Source organism: Neophocaena asiaeorientalis, unplaced genomic scaffold (genome assembly GCF_003031525.2).
Source record: "Neophocaena asiaeorientalis asiaeorientalis breed wild unplaced genomic scaffold, Neophocaena_asiaeorientalis_V1.1 scaffold338, whole genome shotgun sequence".
NCBI lineage: Eukaryota > Metazoa > Chordata > Mammalia > Artiodactyla > Phocoenidae > Neophocaena > Neophocaena asiaeorientalis.
In genome coordinates this window covers 144513-162715 of record NW_020175405.1, presented here as the reverse complement: position 1 = coordinate 162715, position 18203 = coordinate 144513, and the positions used below count along the sequence as shown (strand labels likewise).

The window sequence follows — 18203 nt, the reverse complement described above, 5'->3', positions numbered from 1 at the left end:
GATCGTGGTTGGGAATATTATGCTTACCAGAGTTTGTAGAGTCATCATTTTAAGAGGGACATAAGTTGACTGGAGTGTGTCTAGGGGAAGGTGACTGGGATGATGATAAGTCTGGATAACATGTTATTTGTACTCTTGTTGAAGGAACTGGTAATGTTTTCCTCTTAAAGACATACAGAGAAGTTGGTCCTTATGTAAAAGAGGGAAAGTATTAATTTGCTTTGGGGGAGAGAAGAAATTAAAGAAAGTTTGATTGAGATTTTGATTGAATTGGTTAGAGATAGTTAGATCAGAATATGGAAGAATTTTACAAGAAATACAGTTAACTGAGTGTGAAATGGACATCATTATGAAGTAGAGCTTGTCAAGGATATTGTCAGAAGAGCCATTAGTACTAAATAGGCTGGACCAGATGTCTTCTAATGTTTCCACCTTAACAGCTGAATAGTTTTGTGGGAGTTGGCAGTGCAAATGGATTGTATGTATAAATTATATTTTAATTTAATAATTATTTTTTAAAATTACAGGTGCCTATGCATCAAGAAAGTGGAAGAGTATCTTATACAATGTATATGATCTGCTAGTTAATGAAATAAGTCATATAGGAAGCAGAGGGAAATATTCTTCAGGATCTCGTAATATCGCTGTCAAGGAAAACTTGATTGAATTGATGGCAGATATTTGTCACCAGGTATAGTAGATCTTGTCACATTTTGAAATTTCTCATTCTCCTTTTATTGGCCTGTAAAAAGCGTGTAAAATTACTCGGTACATGTAACTGTTCCTTTCTAAACACCATAAATATTTAGCATTGCCCTTCTAACTTAAGAGGTAACTATCTTGCAAATATAAACTTAGGGAAAACTGATGATGAACGTTTCCATTCTTAAGAAAACTGTCTACAAGCAATAAGATTATCTTAACCCTATGTGTTTTCTTTCTTTGTTTTTTTTCCTGATTTAGAAATCACATGACATAAAATTCATTATTTTAAAGGGTGTAATTCAGTGGTTTTTAGCATTTTCACTCTGTTGTGCAACCATCACCACTAATTCCAGAGCATTTCCATCACTGCCAAAACAAACTTTGTACCTATTAGCAGTCAGCCTCAATTCCCTGCTTCCAGTTCCTAGCAACCAGCCACTAATCTACTTTCTGCCTCTGTGGATTTGCCTGTTTTGGACATTTCATATAAATTGAATCATACGATGTGTGGTCTTTAGTGTCTGGCTTCTTTCACTAAGCATAATGTTTTCAAGGTTCTTCCATGTCGTACCATGAATAAGTATTTCATTCTTTTTTATCGCTGAGTAATATTCAGTTGTAGGGATATATTACATTTTGTTTACCCATTCATCAGCTGATGGCTTAATGTTTCTTTTTTTTTTCCTCCATAGAAGAAATTTTAAAATTTATGCAATTTTTAAAGGTTATACTCCATTTACAGTTATTGCAAAATATTGTCTATATTCCCCGTGTTGTACAATACATCCTTACAATAAACTCCCACTCATAGTTTGTTACCCCCCATCCCCCACTGGTAACCACTGGTTTGTTCTCTGTATCTGTGAGTCTGCATCTTTTTTGTTATATTCACTAATCTGTTGTGTTTTTTAGATTCCACATGTAAGTGATATCATACAGTATTTGTCTTTCTCTGTCCGACTTATTTCACTTAGCATAACGCCCTCCAACTCTATCCGTGTTGCTGCAAATGGCAGAACTTCTTTCTTTTTTTATGGCTGAGTAGTAGTCTTTTGTGTGTGTGTGTGTGTATGTGTATATATATACATATGTATATACACTCACCAATCTTTATCCATTCATCTCTTGATGGACACTGAAGTTGCTTCCATATCTTGGCAATTGATGCTGCTGTGAACATTGGGTGCATGTACCTTTTTGAATTAGTGTTTTTGGTTTTTTTGGATATATACCCAGGAGAATTTTACTGGGTCATATGGTAATTTTAATTTTTGAGAAACCTCCATAGTGTTTTCCACATTAGCTGCACCAATTTACAGTCCCCCCAACAGTGTATGAGGGATCCCTTTTCTCCGCATCCTTGCCACTGTTTTTTATTTGTGTTCTTTTTGATGATAATCATGATAACCATTCTGACAGGTGTGAAGTGATATTATGGTTTTGATTTGCATTTTCCTGATGATTAGCATGTTGAGCATTCTTTCATGTGCCTGTTGGTCATCTTCGTTTCCTCTTTGGAAAAAATGTATGTTCAGGTCTTCTGCCCATTTGTTAATAATGTTGTTTGTTTGTTTGTTTTGATGTTGAGCTGTTTATATGTGTGAATATTAACCCCTTATCGGTCATATTATTTGCCAACATTTTCTCCCATTCAGTAGGTTGTCTTTTCATTCACTGGATAGTTTCTTTTGCTGTGCAAAAGCTTGTGAGTTTAATTGGGTCCCATTTGCTTATTTTTGCTTTTATTTCCTTTTCTTTAGGATATGAATCCAAAAAAGTATTGCTATGACTTATGTCAGAGGGTGTTCTGCCTGTGTTTTCATCTAGGAGTTTTACAGTATTCAGTCTTACATTTATGTCTTTAATTCATTTTATTTTTGTATATGGTATAAGAGGACATTCTAATTTCATTCTTTTACATGTAGCTGTCCAGTTTTCCCAGCAACACTTATTGAAGAGACTGTCTTTTCTCCATTGTATATTCTTGCCTCCTTTGTCATAGATCAATTGACCATAAGTGCATGGGTTTATATCTGGGCTCTCTATCCTGTTCCATTGATCTATGTGTCTGTTTTTGTGCCAGTACCACACTGTTTTGATTACTGTAGCTTTGTAGTCTTTATATTCTGAAGTCAGGGAGTGTGATTCTTCCAGCTCTGTTCTTCTTTCTCAAGACTGTTTTGGCTATTTGGGGTCCTTTGTGTTTCCATACAAATTTTAAAGTTATTTGTTCTGGTTCTGTGAAAAATGCCATTGGTATTTTGATAGGGATTGCATTGAATCTGTAGATTGCCTTAGGTAATATGGTCATTTTAACAATGTTGATTCTTCCAATCCAAGAACACAGTGTATCTTTCCATCTGTTTGTGTCGTCTTCAGTTTCTTTCATCACAGTCATACAGTTTTCCAAGGACAGGTCTTTTGTCTCCTGTAGGCAAAAGGTTTATTCTAGGTAATTTATTCTTTTTAATGCAAGGTAAATGGGATTGTTTCCTTAATTTCTCTTTCTGGTAGTTCATTAGTGTGTAGAATTGCAACAGATTTCTGTATATTAATTTTGTATCCTGCGACTTTACTTAGTTCATTGATGAGCTCTAGTAGTTTTCTGGTAGCATCTTTAGGGTTTTCTATGTATAGTATCATGTCATCTGCAAACAGTGACAGTTTTATTTCTTCTTTTCCAATTTGGATTCCTTTTATTTCTTTTTCTTCTCTGATTGCTGTGGCTAGGACTTCCAAAACTGTTGAAGAAAAGTGGCAAGAGTGGACATCCTTGTCTTGTTCCTGATCTTAGAGGAAATACGTTCAGCTTTTCACCATTAAGTATGATGTTAGCTGTGGGTTTGTTATATATGGACTTTATTATGCTGAGGTATATTCCCTCTGTGCTTGCTTTCTGGAAAGTTTTTATTATAAATGGATGTTGAATTTTATCAAAAACTTTTTTGTATCTATTGAGATGATCATTTGGTTTTTATTTTTCAGTTTGTTAATGTGCTATATCATATTGATTGATTTGCAAATATTGAGAAATCCTTGCATGCCTGGGATAAATCCCACATGATCCTACTTTTTTAATATAAATTTTTATTTATTTATTTATTTATTTGTTTATGGCTGTGTTGGGTCTTCGTTGCTGCGTGCAGGCTTTCTCTAGTTACAGAGAACGGGGGCTACTCTGCTTTGCGGTGCGTGGGCTTCTCATTGTGGGCGCTTCTCTTGTTGAAGAGCACAGGTTCTAGGCGCACAGGCTTCAGTAGTTTTCGCTCACAACCTCTAGAGCACAGGCTTGGTAGTTGTGGCACATGGGCTTAGTTGCTCCGCAGCATGTGGGATCTTCCCGGACCAGGGCTTGAACCCGTTTCCCCTGCATTGGCAGGCAGATTCTTAACCACTGCGCCACCAGGGAAGTCCCAGGTATGATCCTTTTACTGTATTGTTGGATTCGTTTTGCTAGTATTTTGTTGAGGATGTTTTCATATGTTCATCAGTGATATTGGCCTATAATTTTCTTTCTTTGTGATATCTTTGTCTGGTTTTGATATCAGGGTGATGCTGGCCTCATAGTTCAGAATTGTTCCTTCCTCTGCAGTTTTGTGGAATAGTTTGAGGATAGGTGTTAAGTCTCTAAATGTTTGTAAAGTTTACCTGTGAAGCCATCTGTTGCTGGACTTTTGTTTGTTGGGAGTTTTAAAATTACTGATTCAATTTCATTACTGGTTATTGGTCTGTTCACATTTTCTATTTCTTCCTGGTTCAGTCTTGGGAGATTGTACCTTTCTAAGAATTTGTCTGTTTCTTCTAGGTTGTCCACTTTATTGGCATATAGCTGTTTGTTGTAGTCTCTTCTGATCCTTTGTATTTCTGTGGTGTCAGTTTTAATTTCTTTTTCGTTTCTGATTATATTGATTTGGGCCCTCTCCCTTTTTTTTCTTGATGAGTCTGCCTAAAGGCTTATCAATTTTGTTTATCTTTTCGAAGAACCAGCTTTTAGTTTCATTGATCTTTTCTATTATTTTTTCAGTCTCTATTTCATTTGTCTAAAACCTATGGGACACATCAAAAGCAGTTCTAAGAGGGGACACATCAAAAGCAGTTCTAAGGGACACATCAAAATCAGTTCTAAGAGGGAAGTCTGATCTCAGAAAACAAAAATCTCAAACAACCTAACCTTACATCTAAAGGAGGTAGACAAAGAACAAATGAAACCCAAAGTTAGTAGAAGGAAAGAAATCATAAAGATCAGAGCAGAAGTAAATGAAATAGAGACAATGTTTCTTAAGTAAAACTTTTCCCCGGAGATTTGGTTACCATCCATTTCACATGTGAAATATTTTCTTAACACTAAGTTTATGATTTAATATCTTTGAAAATAGAGGTTTTTGCTTTACTTTTAGATGTTTTGGTGCTTTTAGTAAAGTTTCTCAGGAACTAAAACTAATAACTTACTTGGTAATATCTGCTTTCTAGAGAGCCATTATTGTCTGCAAAATGTTTGTTAGCATATTTTCATATTCATATATTTCTGTAGTTTATTACTCTTGCTTTATGACTAACCTGTATCTTCATCTAAGACGGAACATTTTTTCCTAATGAACTATTAGAAACAATAGCAGTATTAAAAAACTAGGTTTTCCTTTTGTTGTTTTACAGGTTTTTAATGAAGATACTAGATCTTTGGAGATTTCTCAGTCTTACACAACCACACAAAGAGAATTTAGTGATTACAATGCACCTTGCAAAAAGAAGAAAATAGAATTAGGTTGGGAAGTAATAAAAGATCATCTTCAGAAGTCACAGAATGATTTTAACATTGTGCCTTGGTAAAATATTGTTTTTTTCTCTTTCAATATCATTTTAGTCTCATTAATTTTTCTCACAAGACCCCGGTAGATTCCTTTACCTCATTGGCCTGGCCAGAACTAGGTCACTCCCAAAGCAGTGATGACAAAGGGGAAGGTGATTACTAGGACATGTGAGATCAACCACTATGGTTTATCTGCTGGAAGCCAGGAATAGGGCACCTTTCCTAAGCATATTGCCATAGCAAGGAAGAAGGAGAATGGCTGCTTGGTAGGCGATCGGTACTGTGTGCCTCATGGAATTCACTGAGTTGTATACCTCAACACAAAGAAATTTTACCATGCTTGGCACCTTCTAATAGAATTAGATTAGGAAGAAATTAAAGTTAGTATTCAGAAATCACAGAATAATTTGGACCTTATGCCATGATAAAGGTTATTTTTTACTATTTGCTCTGTTCTTTAAAATTTGTTTTTGGTTGTGTTGGGTCTTCATTGCTGCGCACAGGGTTTTCTCTAGTTGCAGCGAGTGGGGGCTACCCTTCTTTGTGGTGCATGGGCTTCTCATTGCTGTGGCTTCTCTTGTTGCAGAACATGGGCTCTAGGTGCACGGGCTTCAGTAGTTGTGGCACGTGGGCTCAGTAATTGTCGCTCACGGGCTATAGAGCGCAGGCTCAGTAGTTGTGGCACACGGGCTTAGTTGCTTCGTGGCATGTGGGAATCTTCCCAGACCAGGGCTTGAGCCCGTGTCACCTGCGTTGGCAGGCGGATTCTTAACCACTACGCCACCCGGGAAGTTCCATTTGCTCTGTTCTTTAGTCTCATATAGCATTTGCAGTTATTTAAGTAATTAAATTGTGGAATTCTTTGGAATCACAAAATATTAGGTCTGTTAGGAATCTGTAGAATTCATGCAGCTCAGCCTTTTTGCTTTACCAAAAAGACAACTGCAACTGAGAAAGGTTAAGCAGCTTGCGTAAGGACAGTTAGAAATTTGTAGATTACAGTCATACTTTTGTTAACGGTGCTCTTTGATTTTTCCCCCATTGATGTAATGTCTAAATATAATTGAGTTGTGGAAGGAAATCGTATTGATTTAGATACCTATTGCTAAATTTTCTATAGTTGATGTTGCCAATTTCATATTCTTTAATTTGTCCACTTAGTGAAGTTATTTATTGAACACCTACTATGTGCCAAGCATAAGGGATAGAGGGTGAACAAGATATAGTTCCTATTCTTGAGTAGCACTCATTTTAGAGAACTCGCAGCAAATACTTATTGAATTAACTGAATTAACGTCAAGGGAAAACCGTTTTTGGGGTTTTTTGTTTGTTTTATTGTTCTAAAGGAATATTATTGGTGGCCAAAGAGCAGGGATGTGTACGATAAGTAAGAAGTAGAACGTTGGTAATTTGGTTATTTAAAGTTACTGTGTAAGCAAAATATGATAGCTTACCCAGCTAGCCTAAATGTTTTCAATCTTCTTGCCACTTTAGGAAGTAGGGCCTAATAAATATTAAGAGCCAGTTTATTATGAGAGTAGTCTGGAAAATGATGATGATAATATTCTAATTAGGTTATTATAAGAGTACTATGTCTATATATTTTCTTTTAGCCTCTTAATGGATTTGAATAATTTTCAAATTATTTATACTTTTTTTAGGTTACAGATTGCAACTCAATTAATATCAAAATATCCTTCAAGTTTACCTAACTGTGAGTTGTCACCATTACTAATGATACTACACCAGCTTCTACCTCAACAACGACATGGGGAACGCACACCATATGTGTTACGATGCCTTATGGAACTTGCATTGTGTCAAGGCAAGAAATCAAACCTAGAAAGCTCTCAAAAGTCAGATTTATTGAAACTCTGGATTAAAATTTGGTCTATTACTTTTCGTGGTATAAGTTCTGAACAAATACAAGCTGAAAACTTTGGCTTACTTGGAGCCATAATTCAAGGCAGTTTAGTTGAAGTTGACAGAGAATTCTGGAAGTTATTTACTGGGTCAGCCTGCAGACCTTCATGGTAAGTTGACTATGGATTGTATTCTATTTTGCAACATATATATATAATTTTTTTTTTCCCCCTGAGTTTTGTAATTTCTAACTTCAGTTAAACATATGTTAAATTCTGTTTCAGATGCTTTTGTTGTTTGTCCAGGAAGTCTTAATAAATAAGTATAATTTAGTTTCAAATGTGAAGAGATTACTAAGGCCAGTTTTAAAGAATTAAGTGTTTATATTTCTTTTATTTGTAATTGACAATTATTTTTTGCTCAATCTTCATAAATTTTATTTTTTTTTTAGTACTGCATACTGTTACAATAAGAGGTAGTTCTTAATCAAGAATTTTCTCAAATGTAGTCAGACTTTTTAGAATTTTTTTGTGTTCATTTAGTCCATAGAAGTTTACTAAATGTCTACAGCATGCCAGGCACTGCCCTAAGCATTGGAGGCACAGTGATAAATAAGATAGACAAGGTCTCTGTCCCTGAAAGAGCTTACTTTTTTTTAAATTGAAGTATAGTTGATTTACAATGTTGTGTTAGTTTCTGGGGTACAGCAAAGTGATTCAGTTTTATACATATGTGTGTGTGTGTCTGTGTATATATACACACTGATTACAGTTCCCTGTGCTATACAATAGGACCTTGTTGTTTATCTATTTTACATATAATAGGTTTTTTTTTAACATCTTTATTGGAGTATAATTGCTTTACAATGGTGTGTTAGTCTCTGCTTTATAGCGAAGTGAATCAGCTGTACATATACATATATCCCCATATCTCCTCCCTGTTGCATCTCCCTCCCACCCTCCCTATCCACCCCTCCAGGTGGTCACAAAGCACGGAGCTGATCTCTGTGTGCTATGTGGCTGTTTCCCACTAGCTATCTATTTTACATTGGGTAGTATATATAAGTCCATGCCTCTTTCTCACTTCGTCGCAGCTTACCCTTTCCACTCCCTGTGTCCTCAAGTCCATTCTCTATGTCTGTGTCTTTATTCCTGTCCTGCTCCTAGGTTCTTCATAACCTTTTTTTTTAGATTCCATATGTATATGTTAGCATATGGTATTTGTTTTTCTCTTTCTGACTTACTTCACTCTGTATGACAGACTCTAGGTCTATCCACCTCACTACAAATAACTCAGTTTGTTTCTTTTTATGGCTGAGTAATATTCCATTGTATATAAGTGCCACATCTTCTTTATCTATTCATCTGTCAGTGGACACTTAGGTTGCTTCCATGTCTTGGCTATTGAAAATAGAGCTGCAGTGAACATTGTGGTACATGACTGTTTTTGAGTTACATATAATAGTTTGTATCTGCTAATCCCAAACTCCTAATTTATCCCTCCCCCACCTCCTTTCCCCTTTGATAACCATAAGTTTGTTTTCTATGCAAAGAGCTCACTTTTAATATTAATTGTCCTTTGTTTTGCTGTAGTCCTGCAGTATGCTGTTTGACTTTGGCACTGACCATCTGTGTAGTTCCAGAAACAGTAAAAACAGGAATGGAGAAGAATATATATGATGTAAACAGAAATTTTTCTTTAAAGGAATTGATAATGAAATGGCTCTTATTCCATCAGTTAGAGGATGACTTTGAAGACAGTGCAGAGCTGCCTCCAATTCTTCACAGGTAATTTGAGTTCAGTTAGCATGCTGCTGGCTTTTGTTTTGTTTTATAAGGTGCCCTCCATTTCTTGTTTGATATTAGATGGCTTTATTTTACAGTGATCATACAGGATTTCCCAGAATTAGTCCTAGAGATTAAACAGTCCCTTTGTTTTTATAGTGTTCTGTATCTTTGTGCCTGGATCTTTGTCCAAGTTCTTTTACTTTGTTTTCTCTCTCTACCTAGACCGTGAGAATAAGGGGGACGTGCATGAAGAATATGTATATAGTTCTTTGAGCACTTATATGTTCCTTTGTGATCGTCTGTAAATAGGTCCATCTGAACATATATCCAACTCATGTATATCCTGGAATCATAATGAGGGTATCTTCTAGGCGAAATATTTTAATGAGGGGAAGAAATGAGAAAAAGCCAAAATGGGACTTAAGCACTAGGATGGGAGCAGCTTGCCCACTTAACCTATCCACAGTCAGTAAATGGAACTGAGTGATTGGAGGACAGACCTCTGGATCTTAGTGATTTTACTTTAATGCCTTTTTAAAAAAATTTTTTTATTTTTAAAAATTTTTTATTTTTTGGCTGTGTTGGGTCTTTGTTGCTGCGTGTGGGCTTTCTCTAGTTGCAGCGAGCAGGGGCTGCTCTTTGTTGTGGTGCATGGGCTTCTCATTGCAGTGGCTTCTCTTTGTGGAGCACAGGCTCTAGGCATGTGGGCTTCAGTAGTTGTAGTATGTGGGCCGTAGAGTGTGCAGGCTTCAGTAGTTGCAGCGCATGGGCTCTAGGGCACGTGGGCTTCAGTAGTTGTGGCGTGTGGGCTCAGTAGTTGTGGCGTGTGGGCTCAGTAGTTGTGGCTCGTGGGCTCTAGAGCGCAGGCTCAGTAGTTGTGGCACACGAGCTTAGTTGCTCTGCAGCACATGGGATCTTCCCGGACCAGGGTTTGAACCCATGTCCCCCTGCATTGGCAGGTGGATTCTTAACTACTGCACCACCAGGGAAGTCCTACTTTTATTTCATAATTGTTTATGCTCTTTAAAAATTCAGTATGAGTCTGCTTCTAGGAAGTGTTGAAAATGGTAGTAACATGAAATGTATGCTCTTTAAGACCTGTTTTCAGATGTTAAGAAATTCAGTAGAGATGAAAGTAGTTTTAATTTTGGATCCAAATTTTAGAGGTCAATATTTATAGCTAAACCTGGGTGTTTAAGTTTAAGAATACTTTAAATGGCTTTTGGTCGTCTAAGTAAAGATTTTTATTTTACTTTATAGTAATTTTCCTCATCTTGCCCTGGAGAAAATTCTTGTGAGTCTCACTATGAAAAACTGTAAAGCTGCAATGAATTTTTTCCAAAGTGTGCCAGAATGGTATGTTATCTAATAGAGTTCTGTGTTATTTTAAGATACAGCTTTAATTAACAAAGATAATATTTTAGCAGAGTAGTAGCTACATTTTAAAAATTATGAACTGAATTGGTCAATTAAAAAAATCATAACTGTTAGCAAGGGAAAAGTTTCTTTTAATTCAATAATTTTACTTTATATCCTATAGTTTATATTTATGATGGGATATTAAGAACATAAACATCATGTGGAAATGAGTTCTTTAAAGATGTGACCCATTTTTATATGTCAAATAAAATCTGACTGTTCGCTAAAAACTAATGATAATTGAGGATAAGGGAAACAAGAATAAATCTAAAAACCTCATTTTAGTTGATTGACTCAAGAGGCTTATGTTTATCACTGTGACTGAAAATGATTCATTGGCATGAAGATTCCTATTCTTCCTCCAGAGGGCATAAGATGAAAAAAGATCTATATTTTGGAGAAATCAAAGGTGAAAAAAGGGAACTGTTTTCAGATAATGTTATTCTTAGTGTTTATATCTGTTGTTAATTTTTTTTAATACTTTCTGAATTTGCCTTTGAAACTGTAACTTTTATTTTTTTGTTTATTAGTAAAATTTGCTAATGAATAATGAAATTCTATACAAGTAATTATCAAAATCCAAAGAAGACAAGCATTTAAAAGAATAATTCACTAATTGTATAAGCAGTCTTTAAATAATATAGATGCTATTAATGTTTTTATTTGTAATAGATTGCTGCTATATGAAGGTGAAATAATAGGTAATTTGATTTTACAAATTGAGAATCTTATTTCTTTGAAGTGAGCAACACCAAAAAGATACAGAAGAACCTTCATTCTCAGAAGTTGAAGAACTATTTCTTCAGACAACTTTTGACAAGATGGATTTTTTAACCATTGTGAAAGAACGTACTACAGAAAAGCACCAATCCAGTGTAGGCTTTTCTGTCCACCAAAATCTCAAGCAATCACTGGATCGCTATCTTCTGGGATTGTCAGAACAGCTTCTAAATAATTACTCATCTGAGGTGAATTTTCAAAACAAACTAAAGCCTATATTTGATTCTACTTTGGTAGACTGTTAGAAAGCTTAATTTTAAAAGCAAAGTAGTAGCACGTGGCTATATATTATAGGGAAAATTTAGCATGAAAAAAAGGAAAACTGAAGAAAAACAATTTGACTATTTTCTTTTACCAGGAATTCTCATAGACATTAAAGAAGTAGAATTCTTTGTGTGAGTTGATGAGTAGTAATAAAGGTTTCGAGCATAGTGATTGTTTGATGAAAAAGAACCTCAATACAGAGGAGGGAAATATTACAATAACAGAAAATGATATAATATAAACTGATCTAATAGATTTTGGTTGCACTTGAAGAGGGAGAAGTCATTAATAAATGAACTAGCAGTCACCCATATTTTAGAGGTCCTTTAGTAATGTCTCACATATCATTTCCTTTGTCCTCTTAAAATCACAGATTCTCTTCGTGTGTGCTGTTCTCTTGCCAAAACTCCGGTGTCTTTCTACCCATTTCTATGTGTTCAGATAATCCATATGTCAAAATCCTTGCTAAAGCCTTTCTTAGATAATCTCAGCCGTACATCTTTTAATTTTAATAGTACTTAATATTTCTTTTTTTTTTTTCTTTTTTTTTTTTTTTTTTTTTTTTTTTTGTGGTATGCGGGCCTCTCACTGTTGTGGCCTCTCCCGTTGCGGGGCACAGGCTCCGGACGCACAGGTTCAGCGGCCATGGCTCACGGGCCCAACCACTCCGCAGCATGTGGGATCTTCCCAGACCGGGGCATGAACCCGTGTCCCCTGCATCGGCAGGCGGACTCCCAACCACTGCGCCACCAGGGAAGCCCAATATTTCTATTTTTAAATGACACTTAGCATCTTCTTTGTACCATATACACAAATATCTCTTAAACTATGCTAGAAGCTCATTAAAGGGCATATATAATTTTTATTAATCTTTGTATCTTCTGCAGTGCTTAGTTATATGATAAATGATAAAATATTTGTTGACTAAAATAAAACCTACAAGCTACTCAAAGGGGTTGATTCAGTAGTCATAATTAATGATACAAACAGCCAGAGAAGAGACAGTGTGCCTATTTGCTCTATCTTGCCCCTATTACCGACTTACTTCTGGATTATAGTTGTAACCATTTTCATTACCAAGTAATGAGATCTTCCGTGTTTTCCCCTAAAATGACATTTCATACGATATAGGAACAGAAAAATCTGAAAATTTTATTTTTCTGTGTAACCTTTGCACATTCTTACATAATTCTATAAAATTGGTTAAGCAGTATCTACTGGCAAAAATGCCTTGTGTTAGTCTGTGGAATCTAAACAGCTGAATAAATCAAGGTTCTTATCTCTTAGAAGCTCAAAACATCATTTTAATGTCTCTTATTATGAATCTAACTTCTACTCATGTTCTAAGAGTTACAGACATTTGTTTGCCTATCAGTTTTTTTTCTTTCTTTCCTCCTTACCTCACATATTTAAGGGCTTGTGTGTGTAGTACATTAAGCCACTTTAAGAAGAGATATATTACTTGGCCATTAGGACATACTACTTCTGATTTTCCTGAGAACCCTGGTTATCACAACTCTGTAGGGATCCCTCAGATGGTTTTAGAGATGATCAGAATTATGCCACTATTAATTCAATTAACTGAACTTTTGTTTTTTAATATGTACATAAAATTTGCTCTTTCAAAAGATAATAGTACTCGAAACGATTTACAAAATATAAAAATTTTTTATTTTGGTTTTACTTTAAGACTTCAAATTCAGAAATGCTTGTCCGGTGTTCAAGTCTCTTGGTGGGTGTTCTCGGCTGCTATTGTTACGTGGGTGTAATAGCTGAAGAGGAAGCATACAAATCAGAATTATTCCAGAAAGCCAAGGTAGGAAGATTTATGTCAATAATGTTTTGGATTAATTTGACTGAAATATATTCCTGGGAAAACTGGTATATTTGTTTGGAAAACAAATTTTTATGTAGGTTAGCGCTTTCTTTTTCATTTATGCAGTCTGAGAAGAAATGATATTGTATCTCCTTCCTTAAATTTGAAATTATTTTAAGCCAGCTATAAATACAGTAATTGAAATTATATCACATTAAAATTTAATCTCATTAACAAAATTACTGGTGTTTATCTGTACTTTAAAAATTTTTTCCTGGATGAGTTATCCTAAAGAATTTTTAACCAGGAGTGTTAATCTAGTAGGCTCTAACCATGAAACTGACTTTTATCTCTGGGTGCTGTTCTGTCAGTTGTGTGATTTGTAAGGATAACAGGGTATAAGATTTGTTGTTTTTAAAAATTTGTTCATTTTTAATTATATTTTATAACCAAGTATAACTTCTTAAAATGATTACTTTTACTTCTTAAGTAAAACAAAAAAGCAATCAATCAGCTATGATTTTAACTGAAATTTGGATTTTTCCTCCTTTTTTTTAATAGTCTCTAATGCAGTATGCAGGAGAAAGTATCACTCTGTTTAAAAATAAGACAAATGAAGAATCTAGAATTGTTTCACTGAGAAATATGATGCATCTATGTACACGTTGCTTACATAACTGTACCAAGGTAAGATGTTCCTACTTGACAGCATAGCCTACCTAGGAGGATGATAACTGGTTGGTGGTGTTACTATTTTTTGGGTCCATTCATAAGTTGATACACTGATTTTAAATTAAATTGGTAAATTAAGGTAGTATCCAGAGGAAAAAAGCAACAGGTAATATGAGTTTCTCATGAAACTAACTGCACGAAACTAACCTTCTCAGGAAAGTTTCTGAGATTATTTTACCCCTTTAATATACAACTGATTGGTGACTCTTTTATTGCCAGTGTATTTTCATTTATTTAGTAAAAACTTGTTGACTACTAAGTATGTGATGTGCATACCAGTACACGAGGGCTAGTGGGCACTGCAAAGATAAACAGTTCTAGCACATACATTACTCTCTTTTGCCCAGGTAGTCTTACATAGCATTTGGTAGAAAGGGTGCTACTGTGTGTAATCTTTGTTTTGATTTGGAGCAGGCCTGAGAGGTAGCTGAGCCAAACCAGAGTATTGATAATAACTAGAAACACTTTTTAAAGCTAATGTTAAGTACATGGCCATATATCAATATTATCAGCATGTATTTTTAGATTTTTAATGTGTTTTTTTGTGTTTTGGTATAAGTGGGGAAGGAGAGAGTGGATGAATAAACTCTAAGCTATGATTATTGCTTGCTTATGTTTAGGGGCAGTAGCTGGTATTTTACTTTAATGTTATTTATGCTCAATGAAAGATATTTGCTATAGTTATTATTACTTTAAGAAAAGAGGTTTGTATTTTTGAAGCAATTCATATCTTGCTCCTAATAGTAAACTCTTTATCCATGCTTATTCTGATAATTTCCAGTGTAAAATAAAATCTGCATTTCATTCAAGATAGAGAAAATATTATCTGCAAAGAATAATTGTTTGTTTTTATTTCTTTGTTTGCTTGGTGTTTTGTTTGTCTTAATTACAGCACAGTCCAAATAAGATTGCATCTGGCTTCTTCCTGCGATTATTAACATCAAAGCTAATGAATGATATTGCAGATATTTATACAAATTTAGTAAGTATGCTTCCTATTTTACCACCATATTTCATTGATTCTAAGATGCTTTTTATAACTTTGAAATCTCTCTTGAAAAGGGATGCATCTCACAGAATATGGTATGTTATGTTTTTAAAATGTGGAAATTAAATAAAGTTATTTCGTTTGCAGGGGGGAATGTATTTGATTGCTTCTTAATATCAATACCTAGCATAGTGCTTGGCTGTTAATTTCTCAATAAATAATAATAGACCAAGTGATTGGGAACTAATCATCCAGACTCAGTACCTTTTTCTGTATGACATTGTACCAAAATTCAAAATAATTCTCTATTCTTAAAAATAAAAACAAAAACCTTGCCAGACAAGCAACATATTCTTATCGTGATATTTATATTTCTTTTTCCATATAAATGGGCTTACATACTTTTTTGTCTGGAACAGTGCCTGGCACGTAGTAGATATTCAAGTATTTAATGAGTGAAAGAATATTCTGTAACTTGAGTGTTTTCATTTAATAATAAATCTTGGTCATTTTTCCATGTTGCTACTACATAGGGGTATACCTATGTATACTTTTTTTGGGGGGGCAGTACCATGGTATTTCATTATATATGGGAATAGTATATATGTATTTTAACCCAACTAATCTTAATTAAAATTAAAAATTTTTTTTTTTTTTACAAAGAGTTCTGCAGTAAATTTCTTATACTTTCATCTCCTTCTATTTGTGCCTATGAAGGATGTAGGATAAATTCTAGAAGTGAAATTGCTTGTTCAAAAGGAATGTAAATTTTACTTTTTGATGGATAATGTTATTGTCCTCCAAAATAGTCTTACCAATTTATAATTTTACCTACACCCTCATCAATTTGGGGTAGTATGAAACTTCTTAATATAAGAAATCATTTGTAAAGATTGTGTATTATTCTGCTGTGTAGACAATACAGTTTATATATCTGTTTTCCTGTTGCAGGACATTTAATAGAAATAGTACTGCAGGGTTTCATACACTTGAATCTTGAATTGTTTGATTAGGTCAGTTTTAACGACAGCATGCTTCTGAAAGAAGCCAACTTGGAACGTCTTTCTTTCTCTGATTTGAAGGTATCCATTATCAAAAAGCCATTTGACTTTGGAGAAGTAGAATCAGTGGAAGATGGTACTGATGAAAATCTAATGGAGATGGAGGATCAGTCATCCATGAATCTATTTAATGATTACCCTGCTAGTAGTGTTATTGATGCAAATGAATCTGGAGAGAGCCAAATTACTATTGGTAAATATATTTTTACTGCATGGGATTTTTTTTTTTAACCTCTTTACATTGATTTGGTATTATGAAAGGCCTCATAGATACTAATTTTATGCGCATTTTATTTCCTTTTTGTATAGTCTATTGGGATTGTTCACCTCTATACATTTTAGAATTCCCTGATTTTTAATTGAATTTATTAGTTTCCTATTTTATTCTTCATGGGGGAATTTTAAATAATTATTAAATAAATAAAAACATATAATAGGTTATTTGGAAAATAGAAAGCAGGATAGTGCAAGAGCACCCATAATGCCATCATTGTTTACCTTTTTCTGTTATTCTACATAGACCCTTTCAAAATTATAATCAGCATTAACATTCAAATGCCTTTTTATACCTTGTCTGTTTTCTTTTAACATTAACTGTAAGCATTTTTTTCATTTAGGTACTTGTGCTATTGATAATCATACTTTTTAATGGCTCTATAATATCCCAATTAACATACATACCATAATTTACTAGAGCACTTTTTTAAAAAACTTATTTATTTTTTGGCTGGGTTGGGTCATAGTTGCAGCACGCGGGATCTTTGTTGCGGCATATGGGATCATTCATTGTGGTGTGGGCTATTTTTTTTTTTTTTTGCCGTACGTGGACCTCTTACTGCTGTGGCCTCTCCTGTCACAGAACACAGGCTCTGGACGTGCAGGCTCAGCGGCCATGTCTCATGGGCCCAGCCGCTCTGCGGCATATGGGATCCTCCCGGACCGGGGCACGAACCCGTGTCCCCTGCATCGGCAGGCGGACTCTCAACCACTGTGCCACCAGGGAAGCCCCATGGTGTGGGCTCTTTGTTGCGGCGCGCGGGCTTCTCTCTAGTTATGCAAGAGCTCCAGAGCGTGTGGGCTCTGTAGTTTTGATGTGTGGGCTCCAGAGCATGTGGGCTCTGTAGTTTGCGGCACGTGGGCTCTCTAGTTGAGGTGTGTGGGCTTAGTTGCCCCATGGCATGTGGGATCTTAGTTCCCCGACCAGGGATCGAACTGGCTTCCCCTGAATTGGAAGGTGGATTCTTAACCACTGGACCACTTTTTTATTGTCAGAAATTTAGATTCCTTTCTAACAGTATTGCAGTGAATATTTGTCTATATAGATTTTTCCATAGATTATTTATTGATGACAGAATCCTAGGGTAACCTTTTATGAAGAATTTTGAAGCTTTTAGTGTGTAATCAATTTCATCATAATTTTGCTTTCCATATATTTTTATCTCTTTTTTTGTTGTTGTTCAAGGGGAAGATATTTGTGTTAATGTTCAATGTATGTATTTGTTGTACACCTCTGTTAGTCTTAATAAGTGCTTTTTATTTTTAGGTGCCATGAATCCTTTAGCTGAAGAACATCTGTCAAAGCAAGATCTACTTTTTTTAGACATGCTCAAGTTCTTGTGTATGTGTGTGACCACTGCTCAGACCAATACTGTATCATTTAGAGCAGCTGATATTCGAAGGAAATTGTTAATGTTAATTGATTCTAGCATGCTAGACCTTACCAAATCTCTCCATCTACACATGGTGAGTTCAGTGAAATGAAGAAGTGCTTCAGTTGTGTCTGATGTTGCTAGCTAAATGTAATGGACTGACATATTAGAATCATATAGTACCTTTGAAGACTTGAAATTGCTTCCTTGAGAAATGAATCTGAGACTAGTTATAAAATACACTTTTCTTCTAATATACTGTGAAAAAAATTTAAGTGGATACTGAAACATTAAAACCTGGATGGACTTGGATAGATTTATTCTCTTTGGGT

At 34.9% G+C, this 18203-nt stretch overlaps 1 protein-coding gene across 2 annotated transcripts in view; it reads left to right on the top strand.

Annotated features, from left to right (window-relative positions):
* Positions 1 to 18203, top strand: part of ATM (ATM serine/threonine kinase) — a 137287-nt gene that overhangs the window by 23370 nt on the left and 95714 nt on the right. For both annotated transcript variants that reach the window (XM_024766966.1, XM_024766965.1), the window contains exons 8-18: positions 528 to 691; positions 5359 to 5528; positions 7174 to 7545; positions 8968 to 9162; positions 10423 to 10518; positions 11324 to 11549; positions 13316 to 13441; positions 14003 to 14128; positions 15066 to 15155; positions 16244 to 16415; positions 17766 to 17965. In XM_024766966.1, the coding sequence (XP_024622734.1) occupies positions 528 to 691; positions 5359 to 5528; positions 7174 to 7545; positions 8968 to 9162; positions 10423 to 10518; positions 11324 to 11549; positions 13316 to 13441; positions 14003 to 14128; positions 15066 to 15155; positions 16244 to 16415; positions 17766 to 17965 (1937 nt within the window). The remainder of the gene's footprint in view (positions 1 to 527; positions 692 to 5358; positions 5529 to 7173; positions 7546 to 8967; positions 9163 to 10422; positions 10519 to 11323; positions 11550 to 13315; positions 13442 to 14002; positions 14129 to 15065; positions 15156 to 16243; positions 16416 to 17765; positions 17966 to 18203) is intronic.